This window comes from Euleptes europaea, chromosome 10, assembly GCF_029931775.1.
Source record: "Euleptes europaea isolate rEulEur1 chromosome 10, rEulEur1.hap1, whole genome shotgun sequence".
In the NCBI taxonomy this organism is placed as follows: domain Eukaryota; kingdom Metazoa; phylum Chordata; class Lepidosauria; order Squamata; family Sphaerodactylidae; genus Euleptes; species Euleptes europaea.
In genome coordinates, this window is record NC_079321.1 from 57,658,433 (window position 1) to 57,682,401 (window position 23,969).

Consider the following 23,969-nt stretch of genomic DNA (forward strand, 5'->3'; position numbering starts at 1 on the left):
GAGATTGCACTGTGCAGGTGCTCTTGTGCGCACAATGTTGGTTCCAGAAGAGGGGTAGGCAACTTTATCTGGCCTGAGAACCGTACCATTTACTTGTGAAGTTGTTGAGGGTGTGTGTGTGTTAAGTGCCATCAAGTCGCTTCCGACTCATGGCGACCCTATGAATGAAAATCCTCCAAAAAGTCCTGTCTTTGACAGCCTTGCTCAGACCTTGCAAATTGAAGGCTGTGGCTTCCTTTATTGAGTCAATCCATCTCTTGTTGGATCTTCCTTTTTTCCTGCTGCCCTCAACTTTTCCTAGCAGGACTGTCTTTTCCAGTGACTCTTGTCGTCTCATGACGTGACCAAAATACGATAGCCTCAGTTTAGTCATTTTAGCTTCTAGGGTCAGTTCAGGCTTGATTTGATCTATAACCCACTGATTTGTTTTTTTGGCAGTCCACGGTATCCGTAACACTCTCCTCCAACACCACATTTCAAATCAATCTATTTTCTTCCTATCAACTTTCTTCACTGTCCAGCTTTCACACCCATACATAGTTATAGGAAATACAATGGCATGAATTAATCTAGTCTTGGTGGCCAATGACACATCCTTACACTTCAAAATATTTTCTAGTTCCTTCTTGGCTACCCTTCCCAGTTTCAATCTCCTTCTGATTTCTTGGCTGCAGTCTCCCTTTTGGTTGATGGTGGAGCCGAGGAATAGAAAGTCTCAAACAATTTCAATTTCCTCATTGTCAACCTTAAAGTTGTGTAATTCTCCTGTAGTCATTACTTTTGTTTTCTTGATGTTCAGCTGTAGAGGGTGCCCTCAGACAAAAGGAGGGAAGAGAGTAGGGAATGGCATATACTTCCCCAGACACACTGACAGCATGCCTGCCTCAGTTGCTTAGGGAGTAGGCTTGCCAACCTCCAGGTACTAGCTGGAGATCTCCTGCTATTACAACTGATCTCCAGCCGATAGAGATCAGTTCACCTGGAGAAAATGGCCGCTTTGGCCGTTGGACTCTACACTTTGTATTTCTGTTGGGAACTGGTCAACTTTTTTGTTATACCAAGATGGAGAAATAACTTTATTACAATTGTACCCCTCTGTGGAATTGTTAATTGTCCTGATATTGGAATCCCTTATTGGATGTAGATATACATGAGAACTACAGAATTGAGATTTAACATTGGAAGTGGGACTGTTGAAGAATCAAAACGGTCGTATCCCCTTCTACTCTTTTTTGGTACCAGTATATATGAAATATATGAACAAAGTCGGAAGAACTCATACATACCATACAGGACTTTTTGTATATATTTGAAATAAGAAAACCAGTCTTTTTTGTATATAATTGTATTTTTGTAGCACTCAATACATAATTGCACATTGTTATACGATCTTGGTTCTGTGCTAATTTCCAAACCTCCAGGTACTAGCTGGAGATCTCCTGCTATTACACCTGATCTCCAGCCGACAGAGATCAGTTCACTTGGAGTAAATGGCTGCTTTGGCCGTTGGACTCTATGGCATTGAAGTCCCTCTCCAAACCCCACCCTCCTCAGGCTCCAACCTAAAACCTCCCACTGGTGGTGAAGAGGGACCTGGCAACCCTATTAGGGAGAGAACCCATCTGGCAATGCCAAGCAAAAGGGTCTGGGGTGCTGCATTTTTCCATACATGTTGGGGGCTGCCTATTCCCACTCCAGTCCCTAAAGCTGAAAAGAAAACAGGTTGCCAATGCTCGGCAATATCTCACAAGTCAGAGGCAGGGTGGGGTAGGATTTCTAGTTGTCAGGGCTTCAAAATTCAGAATACTTCTTTGCTGCTACTTCTGGAAAGCAGAAGCCAAGCACCTCTTGGCACAGCAGAGCAATTGTTGCACAAAGGCAGACTTGAAATGATAGCCATGATTCAGTGCGTCACGTGGCTAGCAGGGCTTTTCTTTGCCTCTTTCTGCAGTCCTCCTTTGAATCCACAAATGGCAGCAAATTACTTTCAACACAAACATATATACAAAACACTTCAAAAACAGCTTGCCAAGCCTGGTTTGGAAAAGAGAAGCTGCCTTTTATAACAGAGTCTGCTATTACATCTAATGTTTCAGTAGTAGTCCATTGGGATGAGGAAAGAATTTAATCCTGATCCTCCCTTGCAAGGATTTAGAGATTTTTTTTCCCTTCCACCAACTTTCAATACTTCTGTCTGCTGTTCCTCTATCAGGCACGTTGACCGGTGCTGAAATGTTATGGTTTTCACCTAAGACAAGTGAGAATTCAACAGAAAGTATCTGTTCAAGAAGTAATTGAGTACCGAGAGGAAAAGTTTCTCCAGGCTAGAACAACAGCAGTTGCCCTGTCCTATATGACGCAGGCTAGATAGCTTATAACATTTGGGCTTATTTAATTATTTGGGCTTATTTGATTATTTGATGTTCCAAATTCTACAATTTTCAGAAGATACTCAGAACTTAAAAGGTGGTCCTGTTGCCACTGCTTCACACCCTTTGACTACCATAGTTAGTCTTGATCTCAGAGACCACCCAGATCCCGTTCATCCTTCAATTGCTCCACAATCAAATCTGTGAACTGACATGTTGGAAGAATCCTACACTTGAGACAATGTCAACTATAAAAGTTCTTGGTCTTTATCCTAAAACCAAACTTACCCATCCCGTCATTCACACATGCAACTGATATCTCAGGGTTTTTTTTTTACCCAAGATTACCATGCAGAGCTTGCTTGCATATACTTAGGTGGTGCTGGTGTGTGGTCATGTCTGTTTAATATGATAGCTTGGTGTGTGTATGTATATGTTTTAGTAGCAGAAGCATAATTATCCCAGAGAAATGGCAGATGGGTGTGTAAAGGTGCAGACTAGTGATACTGAATGAAGTAAAAGGGTTTCCTCACTTTTTACAGCTCTGGATATTGAAAAGGATGAGTCACTCCCTTTTCCACCAGCTGCCCAAGGCACAGTGTGTCTCTATCAGGCCCTGCTCTCTATGTGTTAGATTGTTATATGAATGACCTTTGGCTGGATTCCTCAGTGATACAAGAAGACCTCTTTGGCATTGGAGATGAGTGGGCAATGTTCTACTTGTGCTTGTTTTAATTTGCTGGAGTTCAGCATTTAAACCTGGAAAACAATAATAAAAGGAGGGTGCTTAGACACAGAAACAGAATGGACACATATGAAGCTGCCTTATGCTGAGTCAGACCATGGGTCTATCAAAGTCACGATTGTCTACTCTGACTGGCAGCAGTGTTTGTGGGGAGGCACAGGTAGTTTTCCCATCGCCTACTACCCAATTCTTTTAACTGGAGATGCCTTGGATGAACCTGAGTCATTCTACTGTACATATAAAGCAGAAGCTCTACCACCAGGCCATGGCCTTCCCCACGTCTATTTCTTTTGCTGCCCAAAGCATGTTCAAAGGTATGTTTAGCATGAAGAGGAGAAGACTGAGAGGGGACATGATAACCATCTTCAAGTACTTGAAGGGCTGTCATATAGAGGATGGTGCCGAGTTGTTTTCTGTTGCCCCAGAAGGTTGGACCAGAACCAACGGGTTAAAATTAAATCAGAAGAGTTTCCGTCTAGACATTAGGAAGAATTTTCTAACAGTTCGAGCGGCTCCTCAGTGGAACAGGCTTCCTCGGGAGGTGGTAAGCTCTCCTTCCCTGGAGGTTTTTAAGCAGAGGCTAGATGGCCATCTGTCAGCAATGCTGATTCTATGAACTTAGGCAGTTCATGAGAGGGAGGGCACCTTGGCCATTTTCTGGGCACTGTGTGTGTGGGGGGGAAGTAGTTGTGAATTCCCTGCATTGTGCAGGGGGTTGGACTAGATGACCCTGGTGGTTTCTTCCAACTCTATGATTCTATGGTCTAGTCTTCCAGGTGAAAAGGAGTGGCTTCCAAGAGGGCTAGCCCCAACATTTTCTTTCTAGAAATGAAGCATATGCAGGTTCTTATCAGTGTAGGATGGGTGATTAGACATCGTGCTGTTGTATTCTACAAATCTCTGAATATTTGTTGCATGTACTACGATGACTAACGATGAAGTAATCAATTATGCTGGCAAATAAACTTGCCATTGCTATATTTAAAAACCAGCATCTAAGTTAACAATCATTTTAAAAAAGTCTCTCCTCCTCAAAGCACATAGGGTCATTCAAAAGGATACATAATTATAACAATTTCCAGAAGGCTTTGGAAATCACAGAATAATCCTCCCACATGCTCAAAGCACTTGATTCTCTTGTCCTAGGGAAGCAGCTTCAGCAGACCCGGCTCAAATAACAACAATTTTATAGTCATAACTAGATGGAGAAGGATCTGAAGCAGACTGGAAAAGCAGCAGCAACACAAAATCCCTGCAGAATTAAACTCATCGCTTCTGTTTCTTCCCTTCCAGAAAAAAAAACACACAGGCATTGGTCATTTAGCTTAGGACTATGAGGACAATTAAAATGGATTGGATCCAACTGCTTTTCCAACATTTTGGATTGGATCAGACCACTTTTCCACAGGTGAAAGGGTGTTGTGAGTGGAGTGTGTTGTGATAAATGCTGGATGCCCTGATTACCACACAAGATGCCCTGGCCCCCAGATAAATCACATGCTCTGATGGGAAACCAGTCAATAAAATCCTCTTGTTAGTGACAGAGATATTTCCCCATTCACAGAGACAAATTGGTAGAACAGCTGATAATCATGTGTCCACCTTCCAAGAAGAGGAAGGACAGGTTGCGTTTGATATCCTAAATTAGAGCTATTAAGTCCAAGGATGAGCACCTTGTTGTGACTGGGTAAAGGTGAATGGTTGGAAACTTGGAGACTTAACCTCCATTTCAGGATAGGTCTTTCAGATCTCCCAATTGAGAAGCAAAGAGTTCTTACCTAAGCAGCTAGCCACACATAGACCAAGTCACCTGACCAGGCTACAGAGTTAGCAGGCAAGGGAGAAGGGATTGAATGCAAGACAAATAATGGTCCAATACTGGACCAATTCAGTGGACTCTCCCAGGCCAATGTTGACAGGATCCTGATTGACATCTAGACCCGTGCCCCTCCTGGCTGGTCAAGGCCAGCAGAGATGGGGTGTGTGGTCCCCTAGGGGACATCATCAATCTGTCCCTAAGTACAGGGGTCTTCCCAGGGAGTTTGAAGGAGGCAGTGGTGCATCCGCTCTTAAAAAGACATCTTTTGATCCTAGCGATCTGGCCAACTACCACCCAGTGTGTAATCTTTCTTTCCTGGGTAAAAGAGATTGGCAGTGGAACAGCTTCAGGCTTTCCTGGAGGACACGTCAGCCCTGGACCCATTTCAGTCTGGCTTCTACCCTGGCCATGGGATGGAAACAGCTCTGGGGACAGCCCTTCAATGGTTCCCCCCCTTCTCCAAGGTCAGGGACAGAGTGTGGTGCTTGGGGAGAAGGTATTGCCACGATACCCCTTGGTGTGTGGGGTCCCTCAGGGTGCAATCCTCTCCCCTATGTTATTTAACATCTATATAACCCCCTCACCCAGCTAGTCTGGAATTTCGGGCTGGGTTGTCATCAGTACACTGATAACACCCATCTATACCTGTTGATGAACAGCCAGCTGGAAACCGCCCTGGACACACTGGGTGAGTAATTGGAGGCCTTGGTGAAATGGTTGAAACAGACTCGGCTGAAATTGAATCAATTGAAGATGGAGGCCCTGTGGTTGGATCGGGGAGGGCAGGAGACGGTGCAACAGCTCCTGGCTCTTGATGGGGTGCAACTGACATCTGCACCCACCGTCAGGAGCCTGGGTGTGATCCTGGATGCCTCTTTGTCAATGGCAGCACAGGTCACAGCTATAGCCAAGGTGGCCTTTTTCCGACTCTGCTGGGCTAGGCAGCTGGTGCTGTACCTGTCCCACCATGGCTTATCACCATGGTGATCCATGCAATGGTCACCTTCAGGCTAGACTACTGTAACTCATTCTACACAGTGCTGCCCTTGAGACCGCTCCAGAAGCTCCAGGTGGTTCAGAACATGACAGCAAGGGTCCTTATGGGGACCCCGCTTAGAGCACATATTCAACCAGTGCTCCACCAGCTGCACTAGAATCATAGAGTTGGAAGGGACCACCAGGGCCATCAAGGTCAACCCCCTGCACAATGCAGGAAATTCACAACTATCTCCCCCTTCCACACCCCTAGTGACCAGAAGATGGCCAAGATGCCCTCCCTCTCATCATCTGCCTAAGGTCATCATCTGCCTAGTTCCAGATGGAGCACCAGATCAGTTTCAGGGTGCTGGTATTAACCTTTAAAGCCCTAAACTGTCTGGGATCATCTTATCTGTGAGACTGCCTCTCCCAATATGCCCCCCCCCAGAGAGCATTACACTCAGCAAATAACTTTGCTGAGTCCCTGGCCTGAGAAGTATCTGGTTATCCTCGACCAGGGCCAGGGCTTTTTTTGGCTCCGGCCCCTGCCTGGCATAACTCTCTACCCAGTGAGACTTGGGCCCCGCGGGACCTGGCACAATTCCACAGGGCCTGTAAAACTGAGATGTTCCACCAGGCCTATCGTTGAGGGCAGCAACAGCTTCCATCATAGCTGGCCTCCCTTCCCCTACCTTATGTGTTATTCTGAGTTCGTTGGGTGTCCCTGATTACCTCTCCTCCAGGCTGGCCGCTGACTCTTATGCCAATGTAATGGGTGCCTTGGTTTTTAGATTCAGTTTTAGAACTGTAGGTTTTGACTGCTGAACTATATTTATTGCATTTTAGTATAAACATGAATCGTATAGCAATATGAGATTTTATTATGTAAGCTGCTCTGAGTCCAGCTTTGGCCAGGATAGAGTGGGATATAAATTTTAAAAAATGTACATAGGCAGCCCCCTGTCAGTGAGTGGTGGCAAAATTCTACCTGAACGATAGGAAGGAGAGGGCTAGTAGGTTCAAGCCACCTCTCACACACACTGATTCTCACTGCCTCTCAGGTACTTACAGGTAAGGAGAGCAAGGGAAGTGAATCAGGCCAGGAAGGTCCCTTTTAACCATCAGAAAGACTACACAAGAGATCTTGGGAGCTACACCTATAAAAGCCACATGGGATGGAGTCTACAAGGGGTACAACTGGTTGTTATTCAGGGAGAAAAAGCTGGCTTTAACAAGCCCATGTTCTTTCGCAGCAGCTACATCCCTGCTTCCTTTTAAAAAGCATGACTGATTGACCCATTTGATAACACTGGTATAAAGCCAAGAGTCTTGTGGTGCCAAAAAACTAGTGCATTTATTTTGGTACAGGTGTTAATTGCAGAACCTAGTAAGCACATTAGTCTTTGAGGCGCAACAATATACCCTGTTCCAGCAACCTCTCAATCGAAAATATGCTATTTTGTCTCTCACGAAAAAAATTCTTCCAATATACCCGCTTTCAAAACCCAACAGACTGTACATGAATAAAGCCAGTCATAATTTTGCTGCTGTCATGATAAATCTGTCATCTCAGGTCAGAGTAAATAAAGTGTATTCAGTTGGTATCAAGCATAATTAAAAGCTAATTGATGCACAAGTTGAAGAACCAGACCCATAATTAACAGGAAATCATAAAGTTACTTCTGCTCCGGCATACAAAAGTTTAGAATCCATAAATTTTACTTCACCATTTTTTTAGCAAGATTTTTTTTTTAAGTTCAGTTATGTGTTCATTCTGCCACACATCCTTGGCTATCTCCATTACCATCACCTACCATCAAACCTTTGTTCACACAAGCTGCTGCTGCTTTATCTTTTGGCGTACTGCAGGTCTCTGTTACATGTGTATAGATTCCAGCTGCTGCCACTTTCCTCCTCACATTTCCAATTTTAGAAGCATTTCGCAGCGAAGGTGTCCAGCTATTACTGACACAATTTGCAGCTCACCGCAGCGTCTGGATTCTCAGTTTCCTTTCCATCAGAGAAGTCAACAACACAGATTTGTTCCCACATTGTTTCGCTCTGAGAATTTCAGAGCTCCTAGTTTCACCTCAGAGCCATTGGTCTCTTCTGAGTTTTAGGAGCTAAACCATAATATCTTCTGGATGGCCCAGGTTAGCCCAATCTCATCAGATCTCAGAAGCTTAACAGAGCCAGCCCTGGTTAGTACTTGGATGGAAGACCACCAAGGAAGGATGGGAAAAGGGCATTGGGATAAGGAAGGCCCCTCTCCCCAAATGTTGTGGTCCTAATTCAGATTTGGTTTGTGCATGCCTGGGGGAAGTTGCCAGCACAAAAATTCCCAGACCACCTCTTGGACTTTGTAACATATAAACCAACCTTCATGAAATACAGCCTTTTAAATTCAATAGGGCAGTGGTGGCGAACCTATGGCACGCGTGCCAGAGGCGGCACGCAGAGCCCTCTCTGTGGGCACTCGCGCCATCGCTCCAGCCCATCTAGAGAGTTGCAAATCCAAGGCAAAACCTCCTGTGCGTTTTGGCCATTTGGTCCCTACCCTCGCCTGCCGGCCACACTAAGACCCTGCGGGATCTGCCCGGGCCTGCCTCCCGCCTTCCTTTCCCCCCTGCTTCCCGGAGCCTCCCGGTGGGCCTCCTAGCTGCTCCGGAGCAGCAGCAGCAGGCGGGGCGGGCATGGAGTGGTGAAGCTGGTAGCTGATGCTGCCGCTGCTGCTGGCCGCCCTGGCCGGCTCGCAGTACGAGAAGTACAGCTTCTGCGGCTTCCCAGCGGCCGAGTTGCTGCCGCTGCAGCAATCCTACGCACTGGAGCAGTACAAGGGTGAGGGCTGGAAGGAGAACGTCCCCGCCATGGAGGCCAGCCTGCGGCTCCACTGCCTGCTGCGCAACAGTGAAGCGCACTGCCACCAGGAGTGCGCCGCCAGCAGCGGCGAGGCACCAGGGGAGCCCTGGCTCAGGGAACCAGCCTTTGGAAAGCCGGGCCCTGGCGCCACGCAGAATGAGTGGCTGGCTGAGCTGGAGCTCTTTGGGCAAGTCCTGCATGACTTCCAGCAACGGACCCATTACCTGTACCTGCACTACATGCTCTATAAGATGAGGGGCGCACTCCCCGGAGACCATCCGGCCGATCCTGTGCAGAGCGACTCCACTAGCATGGGATGAAGTGGGGATGTTGATGTATGAGTTGTTTTTTCTAAACTAAAACCTCAGTATTCAGGTTAAATTGCCGAGTTAGCACTTTGCGATAAATAAGTGGGTTTTGGGTTGCAGTTTGGGCACTCGGTCTCTAAAAGGTTCGCCATCACTGCAATAGGGCCTTGGCCTGGATTGCCCAGGCTAGCCTGCTCCTCATACCTCAGTAGCTAAGTAGGGTCAGCACTGGTTAGTACTTGGATGGGAGACCACCAAGGAAGTCGAGGATTGCTATGCTGAGGCAATCAATGGGAAACCACCTCTGAACATCTCTTGCCTCAAAAACCCTATAGGGTCTCCATAAGTCGGCTGTGACTTATCGGCACTTTCCATCACCAATATCTTCCATTTCCACACACACAAATACTGCTTTTGCCGAACTGGTTAGAACAGTTCCTCTAACAGGGAATGGACAAAGATATCTTGGTACCTGAAAATCCAAAAGGCTGAACCCCCTACTCCCATTCACACACACCAGCTGCAGGTAGCATAAATGATATAACTGATAACATTGCCATCCTTTAATATTTCCCAAGATTTTCTGCCTGAATGCATCTGCCTTCGGTCCCCTTCTGACACATTCTTTGTGGGTGGAATCCATGATGTGGCAACGTTCATGTGGGAAGGAACTACATCTCCCACATGACCCACTGTGACTAAAGCAATATGAAGTTTACCTAATAGCAGGGTATTAGGTATTAGTGTGTTAGTGTGGTATATAGGGTATTATATAGGGTATTAGTGTGGTTGCTTCCACACTGTTTGATCTAGCTGTGATACTAATGGGATGCATGACCCCCCTCTTCCCCACAGCATTGTGGTGCTTTCTGTTTATTTATTTGATTTATATCCCGCCCCTCCCCTGCAATGCTGGGTTTGTTGCATCTACTGACTTTCCCCTGGCTTTTCTGCTACCTTTCCAAAACCTGCCTTAATACAATCATCTTGGAAAGACCACAAAAACCCCAGAGTGGCTGGCATGTGGACAGGGAAGTCTGGATCTTTCGCAGTCCCATCCACATTGAAACCATTTTTCTGATCCCAGTGTGTTTTTTTAAAAATTGGCAATTAAGGAATCACCGTGTGGAAGCCCTACTGCCGCTGCACTGAAGCCGCAGCAGCAACAAGAAAATGTATCATCATCATCACCATGTTGGAAGTCATCTGTAAATAATAACTGTACAGTAAGATAGATTTGCCCAATATTTAGTTCAGCTAGTACAGGGGTGGGGAACGTCAGGCCCGGGGGCTGTTTAAGGCCTGCGAAATCATTTGGTCTGGCTCTTTGTGGGTCCTGACAGATCTCTCGCTCAGAAAGATCTAAGACTGTTGACCCGCCCCCTCCCACAGACAGGAATAGCCTCTATTCAAGGCGGATGTGAGTTTATTTTGCTGAGAAAAGGAACCTTTTCCCCCCTTGCAGAAGAGTTATTAGCTATGGAACTGCTAGGACCGCCCAAGAAACCGTCTTAAGCCTTTCCCACCCGGGCCATGGAGAAACATATTCCCTCTGTTTTATGCCAATAAAGGAGATGATTGATTGATATTCCCTCTGTACTACAAGAGGGCTGGGGGCAGAAGTGGCGAAAATGGAGGGGTTAAAGGGGGCAGGGATTAAAGGAGGTACGGCCCACAAATGATGTCATAAATATCCAAATGGCCCTTGGCAGAAAAAAGGTTCCCCTCCCCTGCATTAGTTCCAACACAACCTCAGCATAATTCTTGAAGTATTTGATTAAGAAGCGTTTAAGAAGCTGGAGCCCCGTGGTGCAGAGTGGTAAGCTGCAGTACTGCAGTCAAAAGCTCTGCTCACGACCTAAGTTCGATCCCGACGGAAGTCGGTTTCAGGTAGCCGGCTCAAGGTTGACTCAGCCTTCCATCCTTCCGAGGTCAGTAAAATGAGGACCCAGCTTGCTGGGGGTAAAGGGAAGATGACTGGGGAAGGCACTGGCAAACCACCCTGTAAACAAAGTCTGCCTAGTAAATGTCGGGATGTGACGTCACCCCATGGGTCAGGAATGACCCAGTGCTTGCACAGGGGACCTTTACCTTTTTTTTAAAGATGCTGGAACATTATGATTCTATCATTTTCTTTTAAAATGAAGCCTAGACACAAAATAAGTTTGAAGAAAAATCTGTTTAGCGTCAGAGTGGCCCTGATCCACAGACTTAGGTATCCATAGATGGGGGTCACACGTAGCTATAAGATACACAGATGAATCATTAACTTTCTCGTACTTAAGCAGACCACAAAACTCTCCACCAATGTGATAATACTCTGAATTATTTATTTAAATGTTTTTACCAAGGCAGCTCAAGGAGGCTTACAAATCATAAATAAAAGTGCCACAACTTAAAACCAACAAAAACAAAACTCCAAAACTCTCCCCCCTACAATTTATATCCCATTAAAAGCTCCGGCAAATAAAATGGCCTTGCAGTGCCACCTAAATATTTCTAGTGATGGCAACCCCACCCAATCTCCTCAGAGCCTGTTCCACTGATCTGATGCATCGGGGATTTTTTTTGTGCTTTTCTGTTCTTAGGTATCTCTTCATCAACGGCTCGAGTCACTGAATTGGTATTTTTAGGGTTTCTGGATCTGGGATTGCTCCATGGATATTTTTCTTCAACCAGTGTTAAAATCCAAACCAGCACCACCACAGCCGAGAACAGGGTGAAAGGCTGGGAAAAAGAGGAAGTTTCTCCATTGTGGGTTTCTGAGGTCGGTTTTGTAAACTTTCGAAGTGCAGGACTGCATACACATAGGCATGTGTGTAGAGACTGTGTGTGCTTAACTATTTATTATGAATGCCCAGATATATTTCGAGACTGATTCCATTTGCAAAAACTGGTCTCTGTTTTATATACAGTTATACAATGTATTTTCCGTCTGGCCATAAGCAAAAACCAAATTCAGATTTATTGTTACATTTTCATAAACTAGCCTACTATTCAACAGGCCTATTTCTTTCACTCATACACACACAGTAATGTCTAACCATCTGCAGTCTCCATGTCCAGTGACCACAAAATAAAGGGCTCATTCACATGGTTTGGGGAGGTAGTTTTGAATTTCCTGCCTTGTACAGGGGGTTGGACTAGATGACCCTGGTGATCCCTTCCAACTCTATGATTCTATGTCACAAAGCCCAAGTAGTGAACAAGTGAACTGTCACCATCGAGACCACAGCTTATGCCTCCTACCCCATGTGGTTTTCCCAATCTGAAAATGTCCCAGGAGCTCTTTTGAGAAAATGATGAGCAGAAGTTGAGAAAATGATGAGCAGAAGGGGAAAGCTTAAACATTCTCTCCTCCTATACTGTGGTCCTGATTCAAATTGTGCCTGCCTCTGCACACCCAAGAAATTAGTGCACCCGTGATCTAAAGTCCTTGGGGCAGCTGTGTGTCCATCATGTGGACTTCATAACTTCTGAAATAGCCCTGAAGTGATCAGATGGGAAGGGTTAGGCTCATGTACCCTTGTGTGTGTGTTAAGTGCCGTCAAGTCGCTTCCGACTCATTGCGACCCTATGAATGAAAGTCCTCCAAAATGTCCTATCTTTGACAGCCTTGCTCAGATCTTGCAAATAGAAGGCTGTGGCTTCCTTTATTCAGTCAATCCATCTCTTGTTGGGTCTTCCTCTTTTTCCTGCTGCCCTCAACTTTTCCTAGTACCCTTAAGTCTCCATTAGAAGACAATTTCTATGCGTGCAGCATTTCTTACCTGTATATGACAAGTGTCATCTTTTGATGTTTTCTAATTCTTAATTTCCAGGACCCCTTTATTTATTCAATGAACTTACATCCTGTCTCCCCGACAAGTCAGGCTTGAGGCAGTTTACATCAATTTATTTATTTTGTTAGATTTTTTTGGCCTAAATAGGTCATCTAGTTAATTCAATGCCATTTTTTTTTAAATGAAGCATAACATCCTTCATAGCCGAACAAAGTAAGTACTGCAAGACCTCAGTTCTGAACCAAAAAGTCCCATCTAGGTAGATACAGATTTCCAGTCCAGAATAGAACACAAGATCCTCATTGAGAAGTTGAGCAAGACAGAAGCAGGATTGGTTCTTCATGGGGCACGCTGCCAATAAATAAATTGCTGAAGGCTTGAGCCAAAGACAAAAAACAGAAATGGCTGTCAAAGAGCCACGGTTATATCCAGCAAGTTAACAGAGCAAAACTGCATTTGGCTCCAATACCAGTTTTGTTTTTTAAACACACCAGTGATTATGTCAAAAGTAAAATAGCAAACCTAACTCAATTTTCCCCATTCGTTCTTTGGTGCCCTCATTTACCAGATGCAAGGACTGAACACACACACATACATTTCTTAAAAGAAAAAAATTGCAACTCTGCTTTGCTTTAATTATAACTATTTACAGAAGGCTATTATAGCAAGAGCTTGTGCAGCACACAAAACTGACAAAGATCAGGCTTAAAGATAACGATTTCTTGTTTGTTTGATCCATGACAAATCCCTTTCAGAAGCTGCCGTTTGGGGCTTCTTTGCAGATTCTGCTCAGGTTAGTCCCCCATGTCACACTGTTATGTCCAGAATGGGTTACAGAAGTGACAGCGAGACTGCGGACACCACTTAAATAAGACATATTTTCAGTTTTTAGGACGGAGAAAGGGGAATAAGATAAAGAGCAGTTTGCACATCCAGCAAGATTTGGCAGACATTTTTAACTAGGTGGTAAGGCTTTTTTGTCTTGAGGAGGAAAGATTTCCACAGAAAAAGGGATGAAGTACGTTAAGAGAGCAGTCACATCCTTCAGTTCTAGGCTGTATTCATTTGCGATTGTCTCTGCAGTCCATTCATTTGGAGAACGATGATGATTACTGAGAAAGGTCAAGGCCTCAATTATTGAGATCTTGCCTTTGGGAATACTCTGAACATCTAGGTGACCAAGGCGGCCTGTTTTTGCAAGGCGGCGCTCCTCGGTCTTGGACGGGAGGCTTCCCCCACTGTTTTTTACCTAGAGCAGGGGAAATGTGAAAAGAATGGTAAGATCTTAGTACACAACATGCATATGTTCTATGTATTAAGAGTCTAAGACTAAGTGATATGCTGGTAAAAAGGAAAAACAAGTCTATGAATTTCTTTTATTGCAGAAATAAATCATTAAGAACCATTGTAAACTGTCTCCTTACCCACAATATGTTGCTCGCAAGAAAGTGGGCTATTTTACATATACAGCAAATAGTGACTTGCATGTGTAGACAAGCCTATTCATGTCACAAATACAATCACATGAACACATGAAATTGCCTTATGCTGAGTCAAACAATTTGCTCATCAAGGTCAGCACTGTCTACTCTGACTGGCTGGCAACAGCTCTCCAAGGTCTCAGGTGTTTAAAGCTTTTCATCGTACACTACCTGATCCTCTTAACTGGAGATGCTGGGTTAGTGCTTTGGACGAGGCGAAAGGAGACCTGGGTTTAAATCCCCTCTGCTACAGAACCTAGCTGAGTGACCATCAGCCAGTCACTCTCTCACAGCCTCATGTACCCTTATCAGGTGGGGGATGTGAGCATAAAATGGATGCAATGTCGTAAGGTATTTTTAATGCCTACTGGGGAGAAAAGCATATTACACATGGTTATTTATCAAAAAAATAGACCTAGTCCAAACAATGAATATCATCCAGTGGACATTTTAACCAGCCCCAAATCCTCTAGAACGGTGACATCAAATATATGGCCCACGGGCCAGATTCAATCCCTTGAGAGCTCTTATCCGGCCCGTGAGCCAGTCAAGACAGCCATCCCCCCAACAGTCCCGATCTGGCCTCAGCCACCACTCCCACTCTTGATCTGGGCTGGCGAGGCATGGGCTGGCCCGACCATGTGACATTTATGTCATATCCAGCCCTCGTAACAAATGTGTTCAACACTAGAGTGACAGAGGCCACAGTACAAAGCGCCAAGCAGAAATAAGATTTCAGCAGCCCAATTTTTTGATGACTATGAATGGAACTGTGATTGGGAGATCCCAGGTCACTGATCTGGCATTAAAACCATCTTTGACCTTTGAGTGACCAGACAGAGAGAAAGACTGTGGTCCCCTACCTTTACTAGCTGGGTAGAAGAATACATTTTTACAGGTCACCAGCCACAGTAGTATTATATATTTATGTCCTGCTATTCCTCCAAGGAATTCAAAACAGCTTAAATATGGTTCACAGATTCCCACTGAGGCACTGCTCAGGCTCAGACAGACAGAAACGAGCCTGATATAAGACCACTCTCTAGACCAAAACTAAAAAAAGAAACAGAGAAGAGGGGAAAAATAGGGAAGAAAAATGCTTCCCTAATTTGAAAGTACATCCAATATCATCATTTCCTCCAATACCAAGCTGCGTTGTCACATGCCTATTAAGCGGATAGCAAAACAGGGCAATTCACAGACAAGATAGGAATTTTGGTATACTGAGTGGATTCCGAGTGTGCTGGAAAAAAATTGACTTTGTACGTTAAAAAGAGGGACACACCCACTGCCTGAGGATGCTCATTACTGTTCTGGAAGCAGGGAATTTTGAGGCAATTTAGTGTCAGTTTAAGAGAAAAACAAAGAAAACGGGAAATTAACATGGGAAATTGGGTTGGGAAAGGGTGGGGTACATATTGAATAAAATAATTAAATAAAAACAAATTGGCCTCCTCAAGTCACTTATAGTTATTGTGGAAGGGGGAGATTTAAGTCAGGGAAAAAAATTCCCATTCAACCCCCTTATCCCTTACAGCCTTCAATTTTTTATTATTATTTCTATAGCATCATTAATGTATACAAACAGTAGCAAACAAAGTAGAAGGATCCCTCCCCAGAGGAACCTGCCATCTAAAAAATTCTGACAATGACTGAACACTGTTTGAAATGGCTTTCTTGTAGCTGACTATGAAAAGTGGAACAACTGTACAAGTCCTTCCTTTTTCCTTCCCTAGCCCTTCCTTTTCTTTCATTTCCCCTTCCTTCTCCCTTGTCCTTTTTCTCTCTTCCCTACCTTCCTTTTCCTTGTATTTGGATTTTTTCTTTGTCTTTCTGTCTCCACCCCCTTGAAGAAATTGCATCAGTCTGGACTGTTGGCCCTTTATTGTTATCTTGGGTTACGACTACCTTGTAGAAACATCCTCCCTAAGGTAAAATTGTTGTTTCTGGCGCCATCTGTTTGTAAATGTATTGACTCGGTTTTGCTTCGTTCTTTTTTTAAAACTGTATTTTAAATTTTGTATTATGTATATTTATATATGATGTTAGCCGCCCTAAGCCTGGTTCCGCCGGGGGAGGGCAGGGTATACATAAAATTTCTATTCTATTCTATTTCCTCTAAAATTCCTTGCATTGACCGCAGAATTGGCTTTGCAAGCAATGTTAAGGGTCAACAAGGATATGCTTGATCTTTGTGCCATAATCTCACCAAATACTAGGGTTGCCAGGTCCCTCTTCTCCACCGGTGGGAGGTTTTTGAGACAAAGCCTGAGGAGGGTGGGGTTTGAGGAGGGGAGGGACTTCAATGCCATAGAGTCCAACTGCCAAGGCGGCCATTTTCTCCAGGTGAACTGATCTTTATCGGATGGAGATCAGTTGTCATAGCAGGAGAGCTCCAGCTAATATCTGGAGGTTGGAACCTTACCAAATACTGAAGTGTGTGTTAGCCTATTTCCATAACTCACACATTACCTACCACTTTCTTATTAGTTCATCCATGGGAGTCATCGAAAGGGGAGGGGGAAGCAAGCACGTCAAGGCATGGCAACTAAGAAATCACACAACAGAAGGCACTTAAGAGATGCACAGCCACTTCTGGTCTATGACAGGAATGTTTAAGTAATGGGATCTGACCAAGATCTAAGAGACACAAAGCAGGGCATCTTTCTACATTTCTTATGAACCTCAGGAGCCTGACAGGAACTTGCCTATAGGCGCAAATAATGTCTTCCCATACTACGTTTATTTTATGCTAGCAGGCATAACATTCTTTTTCCCCATTGGGTGACCTGCTCAGGACAAATCAAAGTTAAAGTTTACTACCCTATCTGCCAAACCTTAACTATGTCTGCTCACAAAAGTCAGCCTTGAGTTCAGTGATATCTGTTCCTACTTGATATGCATAGGACTGCAGCCCCAAATGATCTCATATCAGTTCACCAGAAATTCTGGTATGTTACCTAGAAAAACCCAGAATATCTTGTTACCATGGAAACAGCACACGATTCTGTTCTATTTCACCATCCCAAGATATATACAGTGGATATTAAAACAATATTTAGATTCTGCTTTATTTTGGGAATGTGGGAGTCTTTTAAAAGCTGCTGAAAAGGAACACCAAAATTAAAAGCATTAAGTCTGGCCAACTGAGTTCACCAAGGAGAGTAGGGAACCATTAAGGAGATTTGTGAAAATGATGAGTGCCAGAGAGGTGTAGTGGTTAAGAGTGTCAGGCTAATATCTGGAAGTCCTGGGTTCGAATCCCCACTCGTGCCATGGAAACTCAATGGGTGACCATGGGCCAGTCACACTCTCTCAGCCTAACCTACAACACAGGGTTGTTGTGAGGATAAAATGAAGAGGAGAATGATGTAAGCCACTTCAGGTCCCCATTGGGGAGAAACACGAAGTATAAATGAATAAAATAAAATACATAAATGGGACCTTTGCATTTAGTAGCTAAACAGACCCCTCAAGGCACTAAGAATTGATGACAGTGAATGTACCCACGAATGAAGAATAATATAAACACATATTGTAGTTTGCTTTTTCTGACAAATACAAGTTTTAAAAACTACAGGATGCCAAAGGACACACACATCTTAACGTTATCTAATATTACACCTGTCATGAAAGAACCTAACTTTACAACCATCACTATTTTCTCTGATGAAGTAAATTGGCAGTGCACATTCCAAGAAAACAGACTCACAATCACAGGTGGATCTCTGGAATCAACATAAATCTCTTTTAATAATGTATGAAGATGTTCATCTTTCTTCTTAATTTCTTCTTGGAATTTGTCAGGGTCTAAGGAATGAGAGATTCACAGCATGAGACAATAAGTTCTCTCGTCTCCTTCCTAGCATAAACACTGTAATACAATTCTGTATGGAAACCACTGAAAATCAATATGCATGTATTCATACAGTATTTGCTATGCTTCAGGAAAGCATTTTGGCAATAGTTTTGAAATTTCCATTTTTCAGCACAGCACGACCAGAGTCCACAGAGAAACTAGTTTCAAATCGCTTTAGGTCACTCATTTTCAGAAAGGGGGAAAACAACATTTGGTGGTACTGGAGAACACTGTCAGCTAGCTACTATTGAAACCATGAAGCAGGAGAAGCTAAGACAACTTCCTGGATAAAAATGGAACTAAATGTGAGTCCATTGGTGAATCGCCTTAGTAAAGGTTTACAAAACCCTGCTTCAAAGAACTGTCTTTAACATAAATACATAAAACCTGTTTTAGAATAGTGGCTAAGAGAATAAGCAGTGGCCCATGAGGTCTCTAGTTTAAATATCTCCCCTGTAAAAAGTTAAAATGGGGCTTAAGGCCAGCCACTCTGAGAGCAATCCTAAGAAAGGCTATTCAGAATCCTACTGAAATCTACTCTATGAAGCTTACAAAGTTCTCAAAGGGATGGGACACAGTGATCATAGGAGATTTCAATTACCCGGATATTTGTTGGAAGACCAACTCTGCTAAAAATTAAAGGTCAAATAAATTCCTGACTTGTCATACTGACGTCATTTTCCAGAAAGTGAGAGGGAAACAAGGGGGTCTGCTATCTTGTGAGAGGGAAACAAGGGGGTCTGCTATCTTGGACTTGATTCTTACCAACAGGGAAGCACTGACTGATGAGGTGAAAGTAGTGGGCACCCTGGGTAGTAGTGACCAGGTAATTTTGGAATTTACAGTCTTGGAGAAGGGAAAAGCTGTACATAGTCAGACATATAGGTTGGATTTCAGGAAAGCAAATTTTAACAAATTTAAAATGGGTAGAATCCCATGGTCAGAAATAGTTAAGGATACAGGAATTCAAAAGGGGTGAGAATTACTTAAATGAAAAATACTGAAGGCACGACCACAAACGATTCCATTGCAGGGACAGGAAGGTGAAATTGTAGCAGGTGATGAAGAGAGGGCAAAACTGCTCATATCCTACTTTTCCTCAATCTTCTCTTGCAAGAGCAAGGGATGGCAAAAACAGAACACACAATGAGGGTAGTTGCAGCCTAGGACTGGCAAAGGGGTAGTACACAAACACAGAGTTTCTTTAAATTAAGCTAAGTCCTCAGGGCCAGATGTATTGCATCCAAGAGTACTAAAAGAACAGCATGTGCTCACTTTGTGTCTCTATGTCACATTTTGGTAATTCTTGCAATATTTCATACTTTTTCATTATTACTACAGTACATTTTTGTGGACATAACGCTATTGCACACTTCGTATACTACAGTATAGTGTAAATATAACTTTTATATGTACCAGGGAACCAAAAAAATTGTGTGACTCGCTTTATTGCAGTAGTCTGGAACCAAACCCGCAATATCTCTGAGATATGCTTGTATTCTTGTTGACAAGTTGGTAAAATGTGGTTTGGATCCTGTTACTATTAGGTAGATTTGTAACTGGTTGACAGATCGCACCCAAAGAGTGCTTGTTAATGGAGTGCCTCAAGAATCTGTTCTGTGTTCTTCAACATCTTTTTAAATTATTTGGATGAAGGTATAGAGGGGACGCTTATTAAAGCTGCAGATGATACTAAATTGGGAGGGGTAGCAAATACAGTAGAAGACGGAGTCAGAATACAGGGTTACCTTGACAGGCTGGAAAGCTGGGCTAAAACTAATAAAATGGATTTCAACAGAGATAAATGTCAAGTTTTGCATTTAGGTAGGAAAAATCAAATGCACAATTTTTGGATGGGGGAGACCTGTCTTGGCAGTAATATGTGCACAAAGGGTCTAGGGGTCTTAGTAGACCATACACTGAACATGAGTCAATAGTGTTATGCGGGAGCTAAAAAGGCAAATGCAATTTTGGGCTGTAACAGCAACCTGATGGCACTTAACAGAGCCTAAATCTACATAAAATGTTTCTTGGGATATCATAATGAGTTGCCTGTCTTCTACTTTCAGCACTACCTTGGGAAAGACAGTCATGCTAGGAAAAGCGGAGGGCAGCAGGAAAAGAGGAAGACCCAACAAGAGATGGACGGACTCAATGAAGGAAGCCACAGCCTTCAGTTTGCAAGATCTGAGCAAGGCTGTCAAAGATAGGACATTTTGGAGGACTTTCATTCATAGGGTCGCCGTGAGTCGGAAGAGACAGCAAGGTAGATTTCCCCTGACTATGGAAGATCCACTGATTTTGCAATTTGTAATAATCTCTTTTCCTTTCTGTAAATGTATTGAAATGTATTAGGACAGCAAGGGAATAGCTTGTTGCTGGGCAGGGTATCTCTGTGTGTCTGTGTGCTAGTAATTGGGGCAAGAGTCACGGAGGGTTACAGTGAACCATAACACGCTGAACACCCAGAGCCGCTGAGCTGACGCCCCAAACTACAACTCCCAGGATGCACATCGGCCACGTCGCGCACGCGCCCGGCGGAAAAACCCCGAAAGGGGCACACTGGGAAGCGGGAAGGGGCGAAGCGCGCCGCTTCCCAAACGCTGAGGACGGGCAAGGTGGAAGTGACAATGTCGCGAGGGCCTGCCCTCCTCCTCCTGCAGCGGACCCGCCGCCTCCTAAACGCGGGGCCTGCTTTCTGACTCCTATTTATCTCTCCCCCCCTCCGGAGCACAACCCCGGCCCTGCGGCCGCCCTCTCGTCCCTCCCCGCGCGTCAAGGGCCGCGTCAAGCGCTCCTCGCCGGGGCCGGACTCACCGCTCTGCGCGGCGGCGGGGTGCCGCGGGGCCGGCTTGGGCTTGGCCCTGGCGACCTCGCGGTGGGCCCGGTTCTCCAGGTTGAAGCGGTTGAGCGCGCGGCTCACCCGGGCGCCCATCGGCCCCGCCCAACCAACCGCCCAACCAACTGCCCAACTGCCGGCCCAACTGCCGAGGCGCGCCGGCCGCACGCGCGCGGCGCATGCGCGAGCGGAGGGGGCTCGGCCGCGCTGGGCGGCTGCTGGGGCGCCGCTCGGTGGCCGGAGGTCGCAGCGGGGATGCGGAGCCAATCGGAGCCCTCGCGGGACCCAGGGTCCCTCTAATGCGGTCGGGAAGGTGTCCGCTCGAGGCTGCATCCCTACGCGTTCCTGTTTTCTTTTTAAATAATTTTTGTTGTTGTTGTTGCAAATAACAATTTTTTTTAAAAAAAATTACATAACAAATTACAAATCGTCTAAACAAATAACTAAAAAGAGAAATGCAAAAAGAGCACTTCTTCTACAGTTTTACATCTTCTATTATAATGTTATGGAATAAACAGTGCTCGTACCCACCACCCACCTTAAATGTGTCTCCCACCACCTCTGGACTTCCAGAGAAGTATTCTGACAGTATCGCCCCTACGCATTCCTTACAGGATCAGCGAAGGAAAAGGATGGAACAGAAGCGAATTATTAATGGGTTTTGCATTACCAGCTAAATTCTGTGTTCTTTTATTGTGGGGTAAGAACAACCCCCCCCCCCGACCTGGATGTACCCAGGCTAGCCTGATCTGGGGGGGTTACCGCACTTTGTATTCCCACCGATGTATTAAGAGTTTGAAAACGTTACAAAAAATACTGTTCACACTTTGTTCGGCCCGTTTAGCTGTGAAGACGTCTCCAACCATTTATAAGCCGTGGTATCCAAAAACCCTTTTAAAGTGATGTTTTTTACAACATTTTCTTTTTTCTATATATTTTTTTTTTATTTTTATAACATAACATTACACATAAATCAAAACGAACAAATACTCTAAAAATAAAAAAGAAAGTACAAAAGAGTATAGATTATATAATCTGGTTAATACATTCAAAATTGCAAAGTTACAAAACGCAAAAATACCCTTTTGACCCTCAACCCACCTTAAAAAGTGACCTATCACCAGACCGCCGAAGAAGTGTCTAAACAGTTTAAAAATTACTTTATTAACAATAAAATTAAAGAATAAAAATAAAACTAGTTTCTATAACTCACTAACTAAATTAGTAAAATCAATTTTTGTGAGTTTGTCCCAATATGTGACGGCCTTTGCCCATGTTTTTTTAAATTCTTCCATATCTTTTCCATGTTGGAATTCTGTTAATTTGGCCATCCTCATATACATCCATAATTTCTCCAGTCACGTATTGATGGTTTATTTACCATGGCTTATAAATGGTTTGAAGACGGCTTCACAGTTAAAGGGGCCAAACAAAGTGCGAACAGTATTTTTGATAACATTTTCAAACTCTTAATACATCAGTGGGAATACAAGCGCGGTAACCCCCTTTGTTTGGCTCCTTTAGCTGTGAAGACGTCTTCCAACCATTTATTAGCCGTGGTATCCAAAAACCCTTTTAAAGCGATGTTTTTCATAACATTTTCAAACACTTAATACAAAGTGGGAATACAAAGTGTGGTAACCCCCCTGGTCAGATCTCAAAAGCTAAGCAGGGTCGGCCCTGGTTAGTATTTGGATGGGGGACCACCAAGGAAGTCCAGGGTTGCTGTGCAGAGGAAGGCACTGGCAAAACCACCGTCTCTTGCCTTGAAAACCCCATAAAGGGGTCGCCGTAAGTCTGCTGCGGCTTGACGGCACTTTACACACACACACACAAGAACGCACACACACAAGAACAAACCATGGACGGCCAAAACAAAAAACAAATTTGTGGGTTATAGGTCAAATCAAGCCTGAACTGACCCTAGAAGCTAAAATGTCTAAACTGAGGCTATTGTATTTTGGTCACATTGTGAGAAGGCAAGAGTCACTGGAGAAGACAGTCATGCTAGGAAAAGTGGAGGGCAGCAGGAAAAGAGGAAGACCCAACAAGAGATGGATTGACTTAATAAAGGAAGCCATGGCCCTCAATTTTGCAAGATCTGAGCAAGGCTGTCAAAGACAGGACATTTTGGAAGACTGATTCATAAGGTCGCCATGAGTCAGAAGCGACTTGACGGCACTGAACACACACAAGAACAAATAGGTGGGTTTTCTTGGACACGGACATGGAATGATTTGGGGGGGGGAATTCCCTGTTTGTCTTTCCCCGTTTTTCTTTTCTGTATCCCCCCATTAAAAATGAATAAAATAAAAATAATAATAATAAAAAAAATTAGCAAAGGAATATCAGTATTAAGCAAAACAGTTTTCTTTTACTAGCTGGTAAGGGCTTTTTCTAAAGGACCGACGTGGTAATAATGCGCGTGTGTTGTCCTTTGAATGTTAACCTGGAAGCGCTAAAATCAGGTAAGCCTTTCAAGCATGCACTGGAGTGCCTCCTGAGCGAGTTCCACGTGTTAAAACGGGTACAGGATCTGAAATCCTATGCACGTGGCAGTAAGCCTCAACACAAATCGATGAGAAAACATTCCTAAGACTAAGTTGTTTGAAGTTTGTGCAAAGCTTAAACTTCTTTAAATGTTAAGATAACTCCTACTGAAGACGATCGGATGAACTTCGGATTAAAAACTATTCGAGCACACGTCTGTGGATGGGTGTGGGGGGTGGATAGAAAGAAAGAAAAAAGTAATCCTTGCAAGTCCAAAGCGATACATGCTACTTCCAGCTTTTGAGTCCCCCGCCGCCACCCGCACGTTTGCCTTCAAGTCACATCTGATTTATGGCGACCCCTGGTGGAATTTCCAAGACAAGACGTTTAAAGGTAGTTTGGCCACTGCCTAACTCTGTGTTGCAACTAGGGTTGCCAGG

At 44.2% G+C, this 23,969-nt stretch overlaps 1 protein-coding gene across 1 annotated transcript; it reads right to left on the minus strand.

Annotated features, from left to right (window-relative positions):
* Positions 1 to 13,707: 13,707 nt before the first annotated feature.
* On the minus strand, positions 13,708 to 21,138 carry NDUFAF4 (NADH:ubiquinone oxidoreductase complex assembly factor 4). The gene is made up of 3 exons (XM_056856655.1): positions 21,018 to 21,138; positions 18,054 to 18,151; positions 13,708 to 14,109 (listed from the first exon to the last, which is right to left on the minus strand). Exons 1-3 carry the CDS (start codon positions 21,133 to 21,135, stop codon positions 13,816 to 13,818), a joined length of 510 nt encoding a protein of 169 aa, XP_056712633.1. The 5' UTR covers positions 21,136 to 21,138; the 3' UTR covers positions 13,708 to 13,815.
* Between the last annotated feature and the right edge of the window lie 2,831 nt (positions 21,139 to 23,969).

Bases quoted from the DNA above. Each gene is read 5' to 3' on its own strand.
- NDUFAF4 (XM_056856655.1), bottom strand. From the start codon at position 21,135: ATGGGCGCCCGGGTGAGCCGCGCGCTCAACCGCTTCAACCTGGAGAAC. The intron at 18,152-21,017 runs GTGAGTCCGGCC...CTCATTCCTTAG, and splicing joins CCCCGCCGCCGCGCAGAGCG to ACCCTGACAAATTCCAAGAA. The intron at 14,110-18,053 runs GTGAGTCTGTTT...CCCCTGCTCTAG, and splicing joins CCAGAGATCCACCTGTGATT to GTAAAAAACAGTGGGGGAAG.